Here is a 15,460-nt window from a genome sequence, read left to right on the forward strand (position 1 = left end):
GGAAAGATTAGAGCCTGGGCACTCGCTCACAAGCCAGGCCCACGCCTTACTGTGAAATGACATCAGGAACACCTGTAACCTTTGGCTGGCCGAAGGGAGCAGATGCTAACTACACCGGAGATTCCGAATTACATATTAGTTAGCGTTTAAAAGAGAAAATGGAAAGTATTGCCCACTGTCTGTTGATTTCAGAGTGCTGCTCTCACATCTGTTGCACCATCTGGATTATGAGTTTATTTACCTGTGTTCAAGAAACGTAAAGCTGAGAGAGACCACAACAAAGTAGAAAAACAAAGGGCTTGTTTTTGGCTGGGTTTTCAGGCACACATGTTATATAAAGAAAATAGCATCAGAAGCTCTGCGGGAAATGCTCTGAGCTTACAGTTAGAGTCTCCTGAATAGCATTGAACAGTTCCCACAGTACACACATTATAGCTACTCTAAAAGCCTAATGAGTTTGCTTCAGCATCCAAACTGGAGAAAAGCTTTAGCCATTAATCGGTTCTTAATTCACTGTCGCAGCTGGATGTAATTCAGTGGCTCCAAATTGATATGTTCCTTTATTTAATCTTTGCAGCTTCGAACATTTTTAGCATTTGTATGATTTCCCCACCTCCCCCAACCCAATCTAGAGTGATGTTTAATCCTTTGCATTCTTCAAGTTCTCACAACTGCTGTTAAAATTCACTAATACAAGGCATTGACCACAGCTGGCAGCTTGGCTAAAAATTGCCATCTTTCATCACATTGGCACTGTTCTGCAGACGGAGTTGGCCAGTAACTCTTTACCTTTAATTTGAAAGTAAAATGCACTTTGAAAATAGGCAGTTTGATTTGTTCAGCCGGAGCATTATGTAGTTCCTTTCACTTTTGAGTTGTGTGTTCACAGACAGTGTTAGTCAAAACAAGACAGTGTCAGTCATTATAATTCCACACCACATACTCCACGCTGATTGTACTATTAAAACAAAAGTTTAATTGATCCTGTCTCTTCCAGAAAAATGTTGCTTAATTTTAGTGCCTTGATTTATTTTGCTTTGTATGCTGTATGGTTTTTGCCAATAATTAGCTAAAATTGAAAAGAAATAACGGGCACACTAAAACTTACACTTAGAGGTACTTTTCGCGTGGTTTAGTGTATATTGTATTTGACGACTTGGTTAAAGAATTATTTCTTATCCTATAGGTGAATTATTGCTAACGTGACATTTATTAAACTACTTATAAAGAGGCAAATGTCAAATCAAGTCACACAATTCCCTCTAGCACTTTCAGTAGAGATTTTCTTCTAACGGCATTTGGCCAGAAGAAATGAGAACTCACCAGATTTAGTAAATGTTTTTCCCCTGAAAACAAAAAGAGAAAATTATAGGATAAATAATTGTTTGCCTCCACTGCTAGCAGGATCCGAGTGATCAAAGAGCCTTGGGCAGAATCAGCACTACATAAAGCCTAGTTAGTTGTTAAAACCACCTTAGGAACATTTCCTTTTATTTTGCACAAAAGAATCCCTCTTATAAATTTTTTCACCAGATCTTTATTGACACTCATACTTTTATCAATAAAATGAAAATTCTAAAAAAAAATAAATCACGCATTTTACTTTCATAATTAAGAGAAATATGTGCAAGATTAGAGGAGAGAGTGGTAGTATTAACTATATATACAAATATATAATTCAAAGCATGAATTACAATGTAGAAGAGAGTTCCTCAATAATTTCAGTTTTGAATTTTCTGGGGTTGTGAGAATTTTTGACACTGTTTATGGTAAAATTGTCAAAATAAAAATATAATACATATCTTGCAGTTTATAAATATATAAGCATCTATGACTCCACTTGAGGTATTTGACAATTTATTAACATGTTAAAATGTTACACCAAGCTGGAATGATCAGAAATGTTTCTGGTATATAACTATTATGAAAATGAACGTCTCAAAAGACTGTCTTGCCCGTTACTAGGTTCTATGACTTAGGCCTTTGAAAATGAGCTAATGGCTTATAGGAAATGTATAGTGGTCTAAGAACGTCACAACTCTACGTATGGAAGCACTGCAGAACTATAATCTTAAAATCTTATGTTGGTGGGGGTTTATTGTTATTTCTAGAAAATGAACAGTTTTCATTGCTGACCTCCCAGAATACATTTTTGACAAAGTTAAAGGAAGAGTGCTGTACATTAGCCAAGAAACTGGAACAAATCTCACAAAAAAGAAGGTAGGTAGTATTATGCAATACTTTCAGAACAGTGTTTCTGTTATTTTCCATAAAAAGCAGCATTTCTACCACTATAGTCTGATAAAACTTAGATATCTGTTGATATACATTTTCTGTGAAAATATTTTCTCCATATGGACATTTTCTTAATTGTTCATTCAGACACTGACTTTTTGTTTCATGATTGTGTATAGATACTATTGTTTGACTTTTTTAATATTTGGAATTGAAAACTATGAAATTCTGGAAAACAAAGGCCAAGATGGCAATTATTCTAATAAAGGATACAGATAAATGAAATGGTTTTAAAAATCTCATGTTGATATAGCTAACACATTTTAATCTATTATCACAGCTATCCATGACTGAAAGGCGTCTTTAGGTAAAATAATAATAAATGAATGTGTTTATATAAAAGTGAAAATAGATGATACTTTGAAATAAATAAACTTAAATAATCCTTTTCTTCTCGTAAAATTGTTTTATTTTAATAGAACAACGATCATTCATTTTATAGGTACACTACTCTTTCATAAATCCATTAATTGGGATCTTACTTTTTTCTGCATGTTTTCTAGTCAGATGATCTCAGTGAATACATTTTGTCATATTCTAAATTGCAAGAAGCCTAAGTCCTCATCTCAGCTCTGAAAACAACTGTTTAGTCTTGGACAAATTTATTTATGTATTGTAGCTTTCTTTTCTGTAAATCAATGATGTTAGAATCACCTTGAACTGAACTATAAAAGGTAAGATTCACGTAACTCTCAAATAGGTATCAAATATTACATTACATGATGCCTTAATGGAAAAATAGCCCATGTATCTTATTGTCTGTATTTTCCTAAAATTCACTTAAATCTATACAGAGCAAAAAATATGGCTCAACGAATAAACTACTGACTTTAGTGTCTCATTCAGAAAGAATTCCCAGGGGCATTAGTGCATAGCTTATCACTCTTAACCCCCTCTTGAGTTCCTGTATCAGCAAACTGTTTTAACTGGTTGATTACCCATCACAGAATCTTCTGGCAAATTAGAGGGCTTGTGAGTTCAGTTCTTTCTGCACACTGGAAGGCAGAGGCTTCTATAACCATCCTATATGTGCTCTGACATGCATACCTTCCGAGTATATACTGAAGAAACACCTTATTTTAGTGGGGGAAACCCTTAGGGTGCCAAAATACCAATTACTTTTGTTTTAATTTGACCAAGAAAACCAAATGATTTTGCCATGAAAGAGTCCTTCATAAAATATCAATAGTAGCTTTTCCTAAGCAAAAATATTTATTTGCATCACATAGCTTCTAAAGTAAATATTGGTTAGAAACAAGCAAACAAATTATATAAGTTATTATATTAGGTTGTTGGAAAAGTCATGGCATATTTTTCTATGCAAAAATGTGTCATTACTTTTCCAAAAATCCAATATAATTTAGGGAAAATTTCCATCGATCTGAGGTTTGCATTAATGTATAATTTCTCAGGTTGGTCTATGGATGATTATTGGCTGCTTATCTTGATCTCTAAGGAGGCATAATAAGTGAAATTGAAGTGTATAAAAGAAACAAAGGTGCTTAGAATATAACTCTCACAAGAGCTTGAGAAAAGGATTAATATCTTCTCTTACAGATGAGGAAACTAAAACTGTTTAAATAACTGGCATTTAACCAGATATTTCTATTTCAAAGCCTATGATCTTTCTTATAATAATTACACAATATTGTACCTCCTACAATGAAAATTCAGGCCACAGTAGTTATGATGGGAAATTCTAGGAGGAAATTAACCTTTCAGTTGCTATGGAGGAATAGGCGTACTTCATATGTGAGGGTTAACCCAGGAGCAGAGTTAATCTGTACTCTGTGCCTCAGGCCCTTTTCTTCCTTTTCTAGATCTACCCACTTATCCTGACCTGGTATAATGAACTTGAACCTCAGCACTTCTCTGGCTATTGCTCCTTCTGATTCCTTTAACTCCTCACCACCACCTTGTGTGACTCACTGTATTCTTTTGTCTTCCTCCCCCCCTCCCCCCCCCAGGGATTTTTTGCTCTAGAGCACTTGTGCTCACTGGCAAGACAGAGAGACAGAAAGTAAGAAGTCACCCTCTCAAGGAGATGGCCACACCACAATACCTTCTCCTCCATTCTCCTCTTATGTTTTTGGGCACACATGCGTATATGCCCAGTGTGTGTTTCAAGCCACCAGGTCCAGGACTCAAACTGTGGTCAACCATGTGTGAGTCCAGCTCCTCAACTACAACACCACCTTCTGCCCCTCATGTGTGTTCCTTTGTATGTGACACATAGGTAGCATTCAATAAATTCTTAATGAATAAATTATTAATAAATGCAACAAATAGGTGTGGCACTATCCCCTCCATAATAAGATCTGGTTTCTGATTCCAGCCTGCTGTTTTTATTGATGACAGGAATTGTGCAGTAAAGAACACTTTGAAATTCAGAAAGAAACAGGTTTGACTTTTGCTTTGCCACTAAGCTTGTTGGGTTGTCAGAAAAGTCATGATGCATTTTGCATAGAAAAACAGAAAAGTATGTTATGACTTTTCTGACGACCCAATACATAACCTTGGGTACATTGCCTGATCTTCCCAAATATCGGGTTCTCCATCGGTAAAAACATGCCTTTTTTTTGAAGAGGTTTTTTGCTGTAGGGCACGTGCACTCTCCAGAAAGACAGAGACAGAGAGATAGAAAGCAAGAAATCACCCACCATGGGGGATGGCCACACCACAATCCCTTCTCCTCCATTCTCCTTTCAGGATCTTAAGCACGCATGCACACATGCCTGGTGTGAGTTTAAGCCGCCAGATCCAGGACTCAAACCACAGTCAACTACATGGGAGTCCAGCGACATAGCCATTACGCCAACTGCTGGTCCTGTACAAACATTTCTAAAACTACATTACAAGATTTTTGGGAGAATTAGAACCATATATATATATATAGCTATATATATATATATATAGCTACCTATATGTACAGGCATACCTATTATACACAGTACCTAGTACAATACTTGACACACAGTAAAGACCTAGTAGCTGCTATTGTTGCCATTGTCTTAAGAGTTCCAACTGGGAGGCCAGCAGGTGGTGTGGTGGTTGGGTCACTGGACACTCCCATATGACTGACTACGGTCCACCTGGTAGCTGATAGCTTGCTTTTTCACTTTCCCTCTTTCTCTCTCTAGTCAAATTAAAATATATCAAAGAATAAATAAAATTAAGAGAAAAAAAAGAGTTCCAACTGGTAAGTTGGATATCACTTTACCAAGTTATTATTGTCTTTGCCAGGGAAGGTCCAGGTGCCATTTTCTGACAGACATAAAGTCTACTATAATGAGAACATTTTAAAGGACAAAGCATCAGGAAAACGTGGGTCTGGTTGTGTTTCAGGTCATGCTCTGGTGCCTGGTTTTGTAAATTTGATGAATCAAAATAGGCATCCCTACAAGTTTATTCAAAACTAAGGCCTGGCAAGTAGCAAGTACACAATAAATTGGTACTTACTGTTATTAAAACTCCCATGAGCCCCTGATGTTTACAAAAGGTTTGTTTTGTGTGCATCACAAGAGAGTTATAGAGTGGATAAATTGTGATGTTAGAGTCATTTTGCTTGTTTGCTTTTAGTTTCTTGTCAATCCAGTCTTATTTCTCCCTAGCTTCTTACTACAACATATTTAGTGACTGGGTTCATACCAAATTTACACCCCTTTTGATGTTACCTTCTGCTTTGAATCCACCTATAAAACTTGAAGGGCTCAGAGTATATTTTTTAAAATAAGAATTCTAACTGTGTGAAGCTTGTAGCAGCCCTCCAGAAGCATGCCTCTGCACTCCCGTACTAACTTTTGGAGTAAATAATTTCTTCTGCACTTTAGGTTGAGGAAGATCTTGGCATTTCTAAAGTTTTGTCATTGAGTAAACTCAGTCTTCAAACTAAGTAATTAGATTCTGTGCTAATTTTGGTCCGGAGTTTCCTCAGAGTACGACAGTGAGATGTATTTATTTTGTATTGATCAATAACATAAAACATACTTTTCTCCTCCTTTCCTTACTAGCAACATTTCTCTAAGAGTTCTGTGTTATTCAGAATGCCATACTAAACAAATGGATTCGACCCATTGCAAATAAGCTTTTTTACTCACAGATCTAGTCATTTGACGGGAGCCCATGCAGAATCCCTGCGAAAGCTGACAGTCTGCGCTCTCTCACAGTGCCTGCACATTCTTACTAGCCTCGTGCTAGGCTGCTCTGGGAAAATGTTTTGAAATGGTACCTCCATGTGCCTGTCTGTTGTGTGTGTTTTCTCCCCAAGTAGACCGTAAGTCACATTATGGCAGTGACGATCGACGATCGCTTCTGTTCTCTGGGAAGCTCCATTGCCATCAGCACAGTACTTTCTGCACTATGTGTATTCCACACTGTGCACGTAGTGGTGTCGATAACCCCAGGGTTTGTGAATGGCACGTCCCATTTTAAAACTAAAAAATGAACTGCCGATTCTGTGCATTTCACATAGTTTGTTTTTGACCATCAGGCAAGAGAATTAGTTCCATTTTGCTTTTAATTGGCACCAGGCAGACATTCTGGCTGAATTTAGTTGAAGCTCACATTAACTTTAGCTACCCCTCCGTCTGTATTCTCCAGTAACTCTGAGAGCGTATTACAGTAATGGGGGTTGTTTTTGAGGGAGGTAAACGGAGATATTTAAATATCTTTGGTACAACTGTGATTTCTTTTTATCAAAGTGAAGGAAGTGTTCCCTCTCCCCAGGCACTGAGATGAATCAGCAGTAAAATGTTGCAGGGCGATTTGCAGTGCGGTCTGAAACCTGGCTGCGGAAGAGCTCCAAAAGGTTGGGCGCCGGCTAGGAGTGAGCCTCTGGCAGCCGGAGGGAGTGGAGATCAAGTATGTGCTAGCTTTTAGCCTCTAGCCACTCGCGCATTGAAAAGAAGCAGAGAGCACAGAACCGGCATCTCCGTGGTTTTGCTTCTCTTCTTTCTTTTCCATCATTGTCACTTTCTGGGTTGCTAGGCTTGTGGATTGATGTCTAACACTGCCCATTGTGTATTCGTGATTTGCGTTTTGTAATTAAGAGGAACAATGGGAGTCCATGGGGTCTCGTTATATATAATGGTTGGTTTAATTTGTTTCACTTCTATCTTGTTAATTGTAAATTGATCATTAAGATTTGAATTCTAATCTGTCACCAGGGTTGTGAGTATTGAGGCTAGAGCAATGATCCTGATTTTAATCACTGATGATGAGAAACAAATTTTATAATTTTGGTACATATTGCAGTTCATATATTTTAACACTGTATTTTATGGTGTTATAAATATTGTTAAATGACTTTTAGTGTAGTTTTACTGTGTGGACTATAATGTATAAATTATATTACTGTTCTGGCAACAGTAGGTGTCCAACTGTGTGAGTTAAATTGAAGTAAAGAACACACACTCCGTTGAACTATTTTTTTCCTCTTGCATGTTTAGATGATGTTGGATTAGGATATTACAAAAATTATATTCTACAAGAGGATTCTGATATTGACCTCTGCTAATTGCTCCAAAAGTCAAGCCAGAATCTAAAAGAATAAAATATTAAGGTGTCATGTTTTCCCTTTAAAAGCAATTATCATTGTAATCTGAATTACAGTAGTAAAACCCTTACATTTCATGCAAATGCAATTTCATAAAATAACTGCTATATAAAAATGCAGGGAAAAGTTCATGCTTCTGTAAAGCCAGAAATTACTTACATTTTCTATGAAAATGAATGAGTCAATTAGCCTTTTGTATGACACCAAGATAATCATGCCACAAATGTATCTCAAAACTAACAAAGAAAGTTATAAATTTACTCTTTAAACTTTGCGAACTACTAGATCCGTAAATATGTCAGGAGCTCTAGACAGATACAGGATGATGTGCGTATTCACATACCATATTTTTACTGAACAATGAAAGTTGATAGGCAAATTGTTGTTATAAATAAAATATGTACAAAGCAGAAAAAGATTGTGGCAACAGTATACTTAATAATAATATGTATTTTATAAATGATATTTTTATTTTTGTTGTTTTGTAAGACAGACACCTTCAATGCACAAAATGTGAAAAACACAAAGGAAAATTAAGGAAAAAACTTAAATGACATTATATCATCCAGGAATAACCATTGTCATCTTTGACATATTTTCTTTTAGTCACTTTCCATACATATATATTTATATTGTGGTTGAGATTATACTGTACACATAATTTGGCATTTGGTTTTTCACTTAATATCAACTCATCTAAAGAACATTCTTCTATGTCAGTAAGTATTATGGAAACAGACTTTTAATTGAATCATTTGAATCACAATAATTCATTAGACATTTCAGATATTTTCAATATTTAACTATGATGAGTAATAATATGACAATAACTTTGTGCATGAATCTGAATTTTTGATGATTCCTTTAGTAGCCTAAAAAAAGAGGTTGCTGGCCTAAGGACTGAGAATCCCTATAAGGCTGTTCATGTGTTTGTTTGCTTACATACTGCAATAAATTCTGCTTAGTATATGTGTAACGTCTCAGTATATGGCATTAAAAAGATATGAAAAATTGAAAACAAAAGGATTACTGGCAGTACTGCATATTGGTTTGCACTGGTCCTTCAGAACTGAATAGACTAGAGTTTGAATCTGGGCTCAGCTACTCACCTTTTGTGTGACTAAATCAACTTCATGTTTACCTCAGAGGAAAGGAAATAAACATATATCTTGTGGGATTAATTGAGATTATTAATGTAAACGATGGATTCTGCTACTTGGTATACATTAGTAATGCAGTAAATATTTGACAAGAATATCTATTTTCTTTATGCATTTCTTTGAATAATAGTGAAATTGAAGTATTGAATGACTATTTGTGTTTCTTCTTCTGTGGATATTTTTGATATCCCTAACATTTTGTTTGTTGGAATTGTGATAGTGAGGTTATTTATTTTAAAAAGCGTCACTTTATTTAATAATGTTTTTAATCTTCATTTGTCTTGCTCTTTGTAAATATCTTGCTAGGTCTTTAACATTTTTTTTTAATTAATAAACTCCATTTTATAGAGCAGCTTTAGGTTCACAGCAAAATTGAGCAGAAAGTACAGTTCCCATATGCCCATGCAATCTCCCTCACTATCTACATCTACTTTTTTTTAAGGTTTTTGCTATAGGACACATGTAATCTCCAGAAAGAGAAAGGGAGGGAGAAAGTGAGAAATCACCTCCCCCCAGGGGATTGGTCATGCTGCAATCTCTTCTCTATTCTTCCCACAGGATTTTGGCCAAGTGCCAGACATGTCAAGCTGCTAGGTCCCTGACGTGAACCATGGTTGACCACATGGAAGTCCAGTGTCTTATCTGCCATGCCACCTGCTGACCCCTCTTCGTCTACATTTTATTACAAAATTTTTCAAAATCAAAATGACAAAAAAAGACCATTGTGAAATTCAGAAAATATGGAAAAGGTTGAATAACAAAAAGACCATGAATCTGTTTGTGTGTGTGTGAAGTTTTTTGCCATAGGGCTCATGCATTGGCCAGAGAGAGAGAGAGAGAGAGAGTCGGTGAGAAGTAAAGTGAGAAATCACCCCCCCCAGGGTGGGAGGGATGGCCACACTGAAATCTCTTCTCCTCCTCTCTCCTCCTGGAATTTTGGGAATGGACACACATGCACCTGGTATGCTTTTGGAGCCACCAGGTCTGAGACTTGAACCATAGTAGAACATGTGGGAATCCAGCACCTTAACCACCATGCCACCTGTTGGCCCTGGTCATGAATCCTTTTAAGGTTGATTTAAGTGTCCACCCACTGTTCAGTATTGCCTCTCATTCTTTTTCTTTTTTCTCTTTTTTTAATCTCTTACATTTTTTTAATGTCATATATTGATGTGAGTACCTATATATTAAGTAGAATTTAGTACAGTGTGTAAGCAAAACAACACATTAACAGCCTTGGAAAGATTCATAGCCTTCAGACTGTGGTTATTTCTCATTCTACCACTCAGAAATAACAAATACTAATATTTGCAATACATGCGATAATTTGTATTTATAAAATTGAATCATGTTACACATGCTGATTTTTAATGTCTTCCCTTTCTTACCAATATGTCATAGTTTCAGGTTAATAAATAATACTAGTAAATAATCAAACTATCCGATTATTTTGATATCTCATTTTGTAGGTAATAGAACCTGTTGCTAGATTTTTGGGTAAGTGTCTAGAGACTGGGTTGCAGAGCATGATTGTGTCTGAATATCCTCATATAAAAACACGATTTTTTTCAATCGTGCATTTTTATATGAAAAAGTTTATATTTTTATTTTATAAAATCTATTTTGTCTTTGTGATTTTTCTTATGAAATTTACCTTTGTGCTTGGAAAGTAACTGAGAATAGATAAGTGTTCTTCTGTGTTTTTTCCTAATTTGGTTTAAAGGCTTTTTTTTTTTGTAATTTATTTCGATGGTATGGCATTTTAGGATATACTGATCTTAGAGGGAATAATAAATTAAAAATTTATTAAAACTATCTCTAAACTTTTTATATTATTCATGATTTTAAAAGAAGAAACATAAGTAATTATTAACTAATTCAGACTATCTTGTTGGGGCCAGGAAATAGCCCAGTGGTATTACGACTGGACCTATATGAGAAAAGTCCTGGGTTCATCTACTGGAACCTCCCTGAACATGCTGGGCACGCACGTATGTGCCCATGATCTGAGCTGGCTAGCCCTTGATTGTAGTGTAGAGACCCTGTTGGCATGCCTGTCTCTTTGTCTGTCTCTGAAATTAATTAATACATTACTTCAGAAATAGGCAAGTTCTTAGTAGGAAGAGCAAATAGAGATCGAGCACTTGATCTGAGCCCGAAAATGAAATAATTCGTGCTGTCACATACAACCTCATAAGAAAATGAGGCATAGAGAAACATTCAAAATAATTATAAGCTCGTGTATGCATAAAGGCTAAAGATAGCTTCACAGAATGTGCTGACATATTGAGAACTGCAAGGTATTAACCAGGGCAAGCTTCCTCTGGGCTGACGCTTGAACCAGGATGAACACAAAAGGAGGAATGAAGTGCACTAAAAGTGAGAGATCGCTCCATACACGTGAGCAGCTGGGTATGAACGATTTGTAAAGTATGATGTCCCTCACCAAATCAATCTTCTTTTCCTGACCAGAATATCTTGTCTAATATAGGAATCCTTACTTTGGAATAAATTACTTTTTAATCAGGAGTATCAGTTAAACTTTAGAAAAGTTTATCATTAAACTGGAAATTATTTCTATTATAATATACTAGAGTGTTAGCTTTAAATTCTGGCTGATGAGGCAGGCAAGCATGAGATGTTGGTAGTGGGCAGCAGTTTAGAGTTTAGTTAAAATATGGTTTTCTTACATAGACATCTTTTTGATCTTCAAGTTTTGAGACTTGAAATCGTCATCTAAGACACCGAAGACATAGCGTATTTTCTAAGGGGCATTAGCTGTCACCAAAAGAGATATCTGTGATCCCAAAAGAAATACGTGATGACAGAAAGATTGGGAGACAGGTACCTTACCTAGCAGAGTAGAAGCAAGCTGATCTGCTCTCAGAATTTCAAAAAACTTGCAACCCAGGGGTCGAACATAGGGCTGAAACTAAAATTGTTGATTTCATCTTCAGCTCTTGTAACAAGTGACTGCCCCACCTCTACACAGGACACTAGGGACTTCCTCTATGAAGAGATTACATCAGAGAGTTCTGGTTGAAATAGAGGCATTGAAGGTAGAGAGATTGAAAGAAAGTCTTCATTTTGAAAAGTGAAATACAGACACATGCACACACACATATACACACACACACACATACACACACACACATTTCTACCCAACTCTTAGACCACTGACAGGCAAGATTGTACACAACAACAAGAAACTGGAGGATCCTTTTGAGAGACAGAATTACCTTAGAGGAAAAAAATGACATACTGGTATTTGACAATTTATCATCGGGGGTGAAGGGTGGGGAATCACCCTATACGAAGGTGCATTAGTTTGGAGAAAATAAATGCATACAAAATGCCAATGTATGGGCCAGCAGGTGGTGAGGTGGTTCAGGTGCTAGACCCCCACGTGGCTGGCTGTGGCTTGAGTCCCACACCTGGTAGCTTGCTTTCTCACTTTCCCTCTCTCTCTCCCTCTCTTTTTCTCTCTCTGGTGAGCCCTATAGCAAATTAAAGAATAATGATAATAAATAAGTTAAATCATTCCAAAAGAAAAGCCAGTGTAATCATAATATACTACTTGGATAACAAGGACTAATACTTAAGTAGTTGATAGAAGGTAAATACTGATATTAATTGAACTCCAGACGGAAGTACTAGTAATTATATTGACAGGCAGGAGATGAATGGAAACAGACAATAGAGTTTAATCTTACATACAATAGTAAGTCAGTGGACATTTTTTAGTTAATGGAACAAGATAGTGGTGTGAAAATACTCAGAATTATGGCGGCAAATGCCAGAAGAAATACCTTTATAACACTTGAAAGTATTTGTCACTGCTTAGCGGGATTAGAGGTCAGGGGATATGCTGTTTTTCTATACTGTAACCTTCTAGAACTTGTATTAATCAGGTAGAGAAACAGAACCAACAGGAATAAAAAACAATGCAAACAGATATCTATCTGTATATCTGTCCTTCTGTCCTTTTTTTTTTTTTTTTTAAAGAGAGATTTTTGCTGTAGTGCGTGTGTGTTTGCAGGAGAGAGGGAGACAGAAAGTGAGAAATCATCCCTAAGGTTGGGCAACCACTATCCCTTTCCCTCCGTTCTCCTCTTGGGATCTTGGGCACACCCACATGTGCCCAGTGTTGAGTTTTTAGTTACAGGGTCTGGGACTCAAACCAGAGTCAACTACATGGGAGTCCAGCAATGTGACCACTGCACCAGCTGGCAGTCCCTTTATCTGTCCTTTGGTTGACCTATCTATGTATGCAAGTCTAGATCAATCAATGGATAGATAATGAGAGAAATTTTTATTTTAAGAATTTGTTTCCTATGATTGCAGAAGCTTGATAAATCTAAAATCTTCAGGGGTAGGCAGGTACGCTGGTCACACAGGGAAGATTGTGGTTCAAATCTAAAGGCAAGTCTGCTGGCAGAAATCCTTCTTGCTCAAGGAAGGTCATTCTGTGTTCTGTTAAAGCCTTCACTCAATTGGATGGGTGTGGCCACATTATGGAGGGCAGTCTACTTTATGCAAAGTCCACTAATTTCAATGTTAATCTCATCCCAAAAAAACACCTTCACAGAAAACATCCAGAATAATATTTGGCTGAATATCTGAACACTGTGTCCCAGCCAAGTCGACACAGAAAATTAACCATCACAGATTATTCAGTTTTAACCATGTGTCATTAAATTGACTATATAAATTAAAAGAAATACTATCAAGTCTAGGGTTGATTCTATAACAGCATAGTGGCTCGTGTAGAATAAGCACTCAGTAAATACTTGCTAAATAAATGATAATCTTTCTAAAAAGAGATTTGGTCATTATCATTTTTGCCTTGCTCCTTAGTGAAGTAATTTCTCTTAGAATAAGTTGTTATTCATTTATCTGAGTCCCTACAATGTGTATATCCCTCCCCGATGCATTTTTAAATTTCTGAAGGATTTTTTATTTTTATATAAGAGGATTTTTTACACTGTTATGTTAAAGTACAGAAGTTAAGATAACGTTAAGGTTATACAATGAAAATATGTTCTAGTAATAAGAGCCTGTAACATCTATCATTTCTTTTTTTTTTTTTTTAAACCTCTTTAGATCTGAAATATCTCAGCTCAATCAAGAAAAGAGATATGCATATGACAAACTGGAAAAGTTACAGAGAAGAAACAATGAATTGGAGGAGCAATGTGTCCAGCATGGGAAAGTGCATGAGTCAATGAAGCAAAGGTAACGAAGTTTCAATAGTCATCTGACGTGCCATCTATTGAATGCTTCTGGCTTACAAACAGAAGGGGAATTGTAGATTGCATTGAATTTATAGTCATTACGCTGCTATAGAACATGCTGTGCTCAAAATCTAATCGTTTTATATATGTATTCTTCCTTGATTCATGATATTCTTACAGTATGCAGCGAGAACACATCCCCTTTTTGCTTTTCTCAAAAGACATAGTCTTAGATTTAATATAGAACAGTAAAGGAAAACCATCATCTGTAAGGTATAAATTAGTAATATAGTGACAGGAAAGAATTCCACAACTTTTCTTTTACAAATTAGGTTTTGCATGGTTTTTATAAGGTGAAATTTGTTGTAGACCTGAAGAAGTTAAATACCTATTACAGGGGCTGGCAAGTAGCGTGGTGATTAAGGGTGTTGGACTCCCACATGGGTCATCACAGTTTGAGTCCTGGACCTGGTGGCTTGCTTTCTCACTTTCTCTCTCTCTCACCCTGCCCCTCTCTGGTCAAATTTTAAAAGAATAAATGAATATATAGATAAAGTTAAATAAAAATAATTATTTTTACAAAGATTTTTTTAAAAGATACCTATTACAGGTCTCACTGATTGTCTTGCTAGAGTCAGGATTTGATGCCAAACCCTTTGCTTTTGTATGGGCAATGTTACTTTGAACAAGTCACTTGGCATATCTGAGCAGCTCTTCTTGCAGTTACACATTAGTAGTAGTAATAACCCACTTTGCATTTCAATATAAAGATCAAACATATCTGAAGTACCTGGTTTACAATAGCCACCTATTAAATGCCATCAACAATTACTACTCTCTTTTTCTAGTTGAAGAAACTCAGCTCACAGAGGCTAATGGATTTGCCCAAAGTGACAGATGGAATAAATGGTATAAGTCAAACTTGAATCTTCATCTTTGACTCCTTTTTTTTTTTTTTTGCAGTATTCAGGGGTGTGTTTTGTTTTTGTTGGGATAGTTTGGTAATGAATACATACCCTTATTAATTTTTATAAATATACCATTTCTAATATCTGCATAATAATGGACTCCCTGGGGGCAAAAAATTTAAAAAATAAATCTCAGTATTTTACAGCAGGCTATGTACTGATTTCTGTAGATTTGGACTTCTGCACAGCAATCATATACATGACAGTCCACCTTCCAATGGAGGTTTTCTCGGCCTCTGGCTCCTCACC

General features: G+C 36.2%; 1 protein-coding gene across 4 annotated transcripts in view; it reads left to right on the forward strand.

Annotated features, from left to right (window-relative positions):
* Window positions 1-15,460, forward strand: part of SDCCAG8 (SHH signaling and ciliogenesis regulator SDCCAG8) — a 294,004-nt gene that overhangs the window by 186,346 nt on the left and 92,198 nt on the right. For all 4 annotated transcript variants that reach the window (XM_006157225.3, XM_027775215.1, XM_027775216.1 and 1 more), the window contains 2 exons: window positions 2,112-2,220; window positions 14,113-14,244. In XM_006157225.3, the coding sequence (XP_006157287.1) occupies window positions 2,112-2,220; window positions 14,113-14,244 (241 nt within the window). The remainder of the gene's footprint in view (window positions 1-2,111; window positions 2,221-14,112; window positions 14,245-15,460) is intronic.

This window comes from Tupaia chinensis, unplaced genomic scaffold, assembly GCF_000334495.1.
Source record: "Tupaia chinensis unplaced genomic scaffold, TupChi_1.0 Scaffold000532_1, whole genome shotgun sequence".
In the NCBI taxonomy this organism is placed as follows: Eukaryota; Metazoa; Chordata; class Mammalia; order Scandentia; family Tupaiidae; genus Tupaia; species Tupaia belangeri.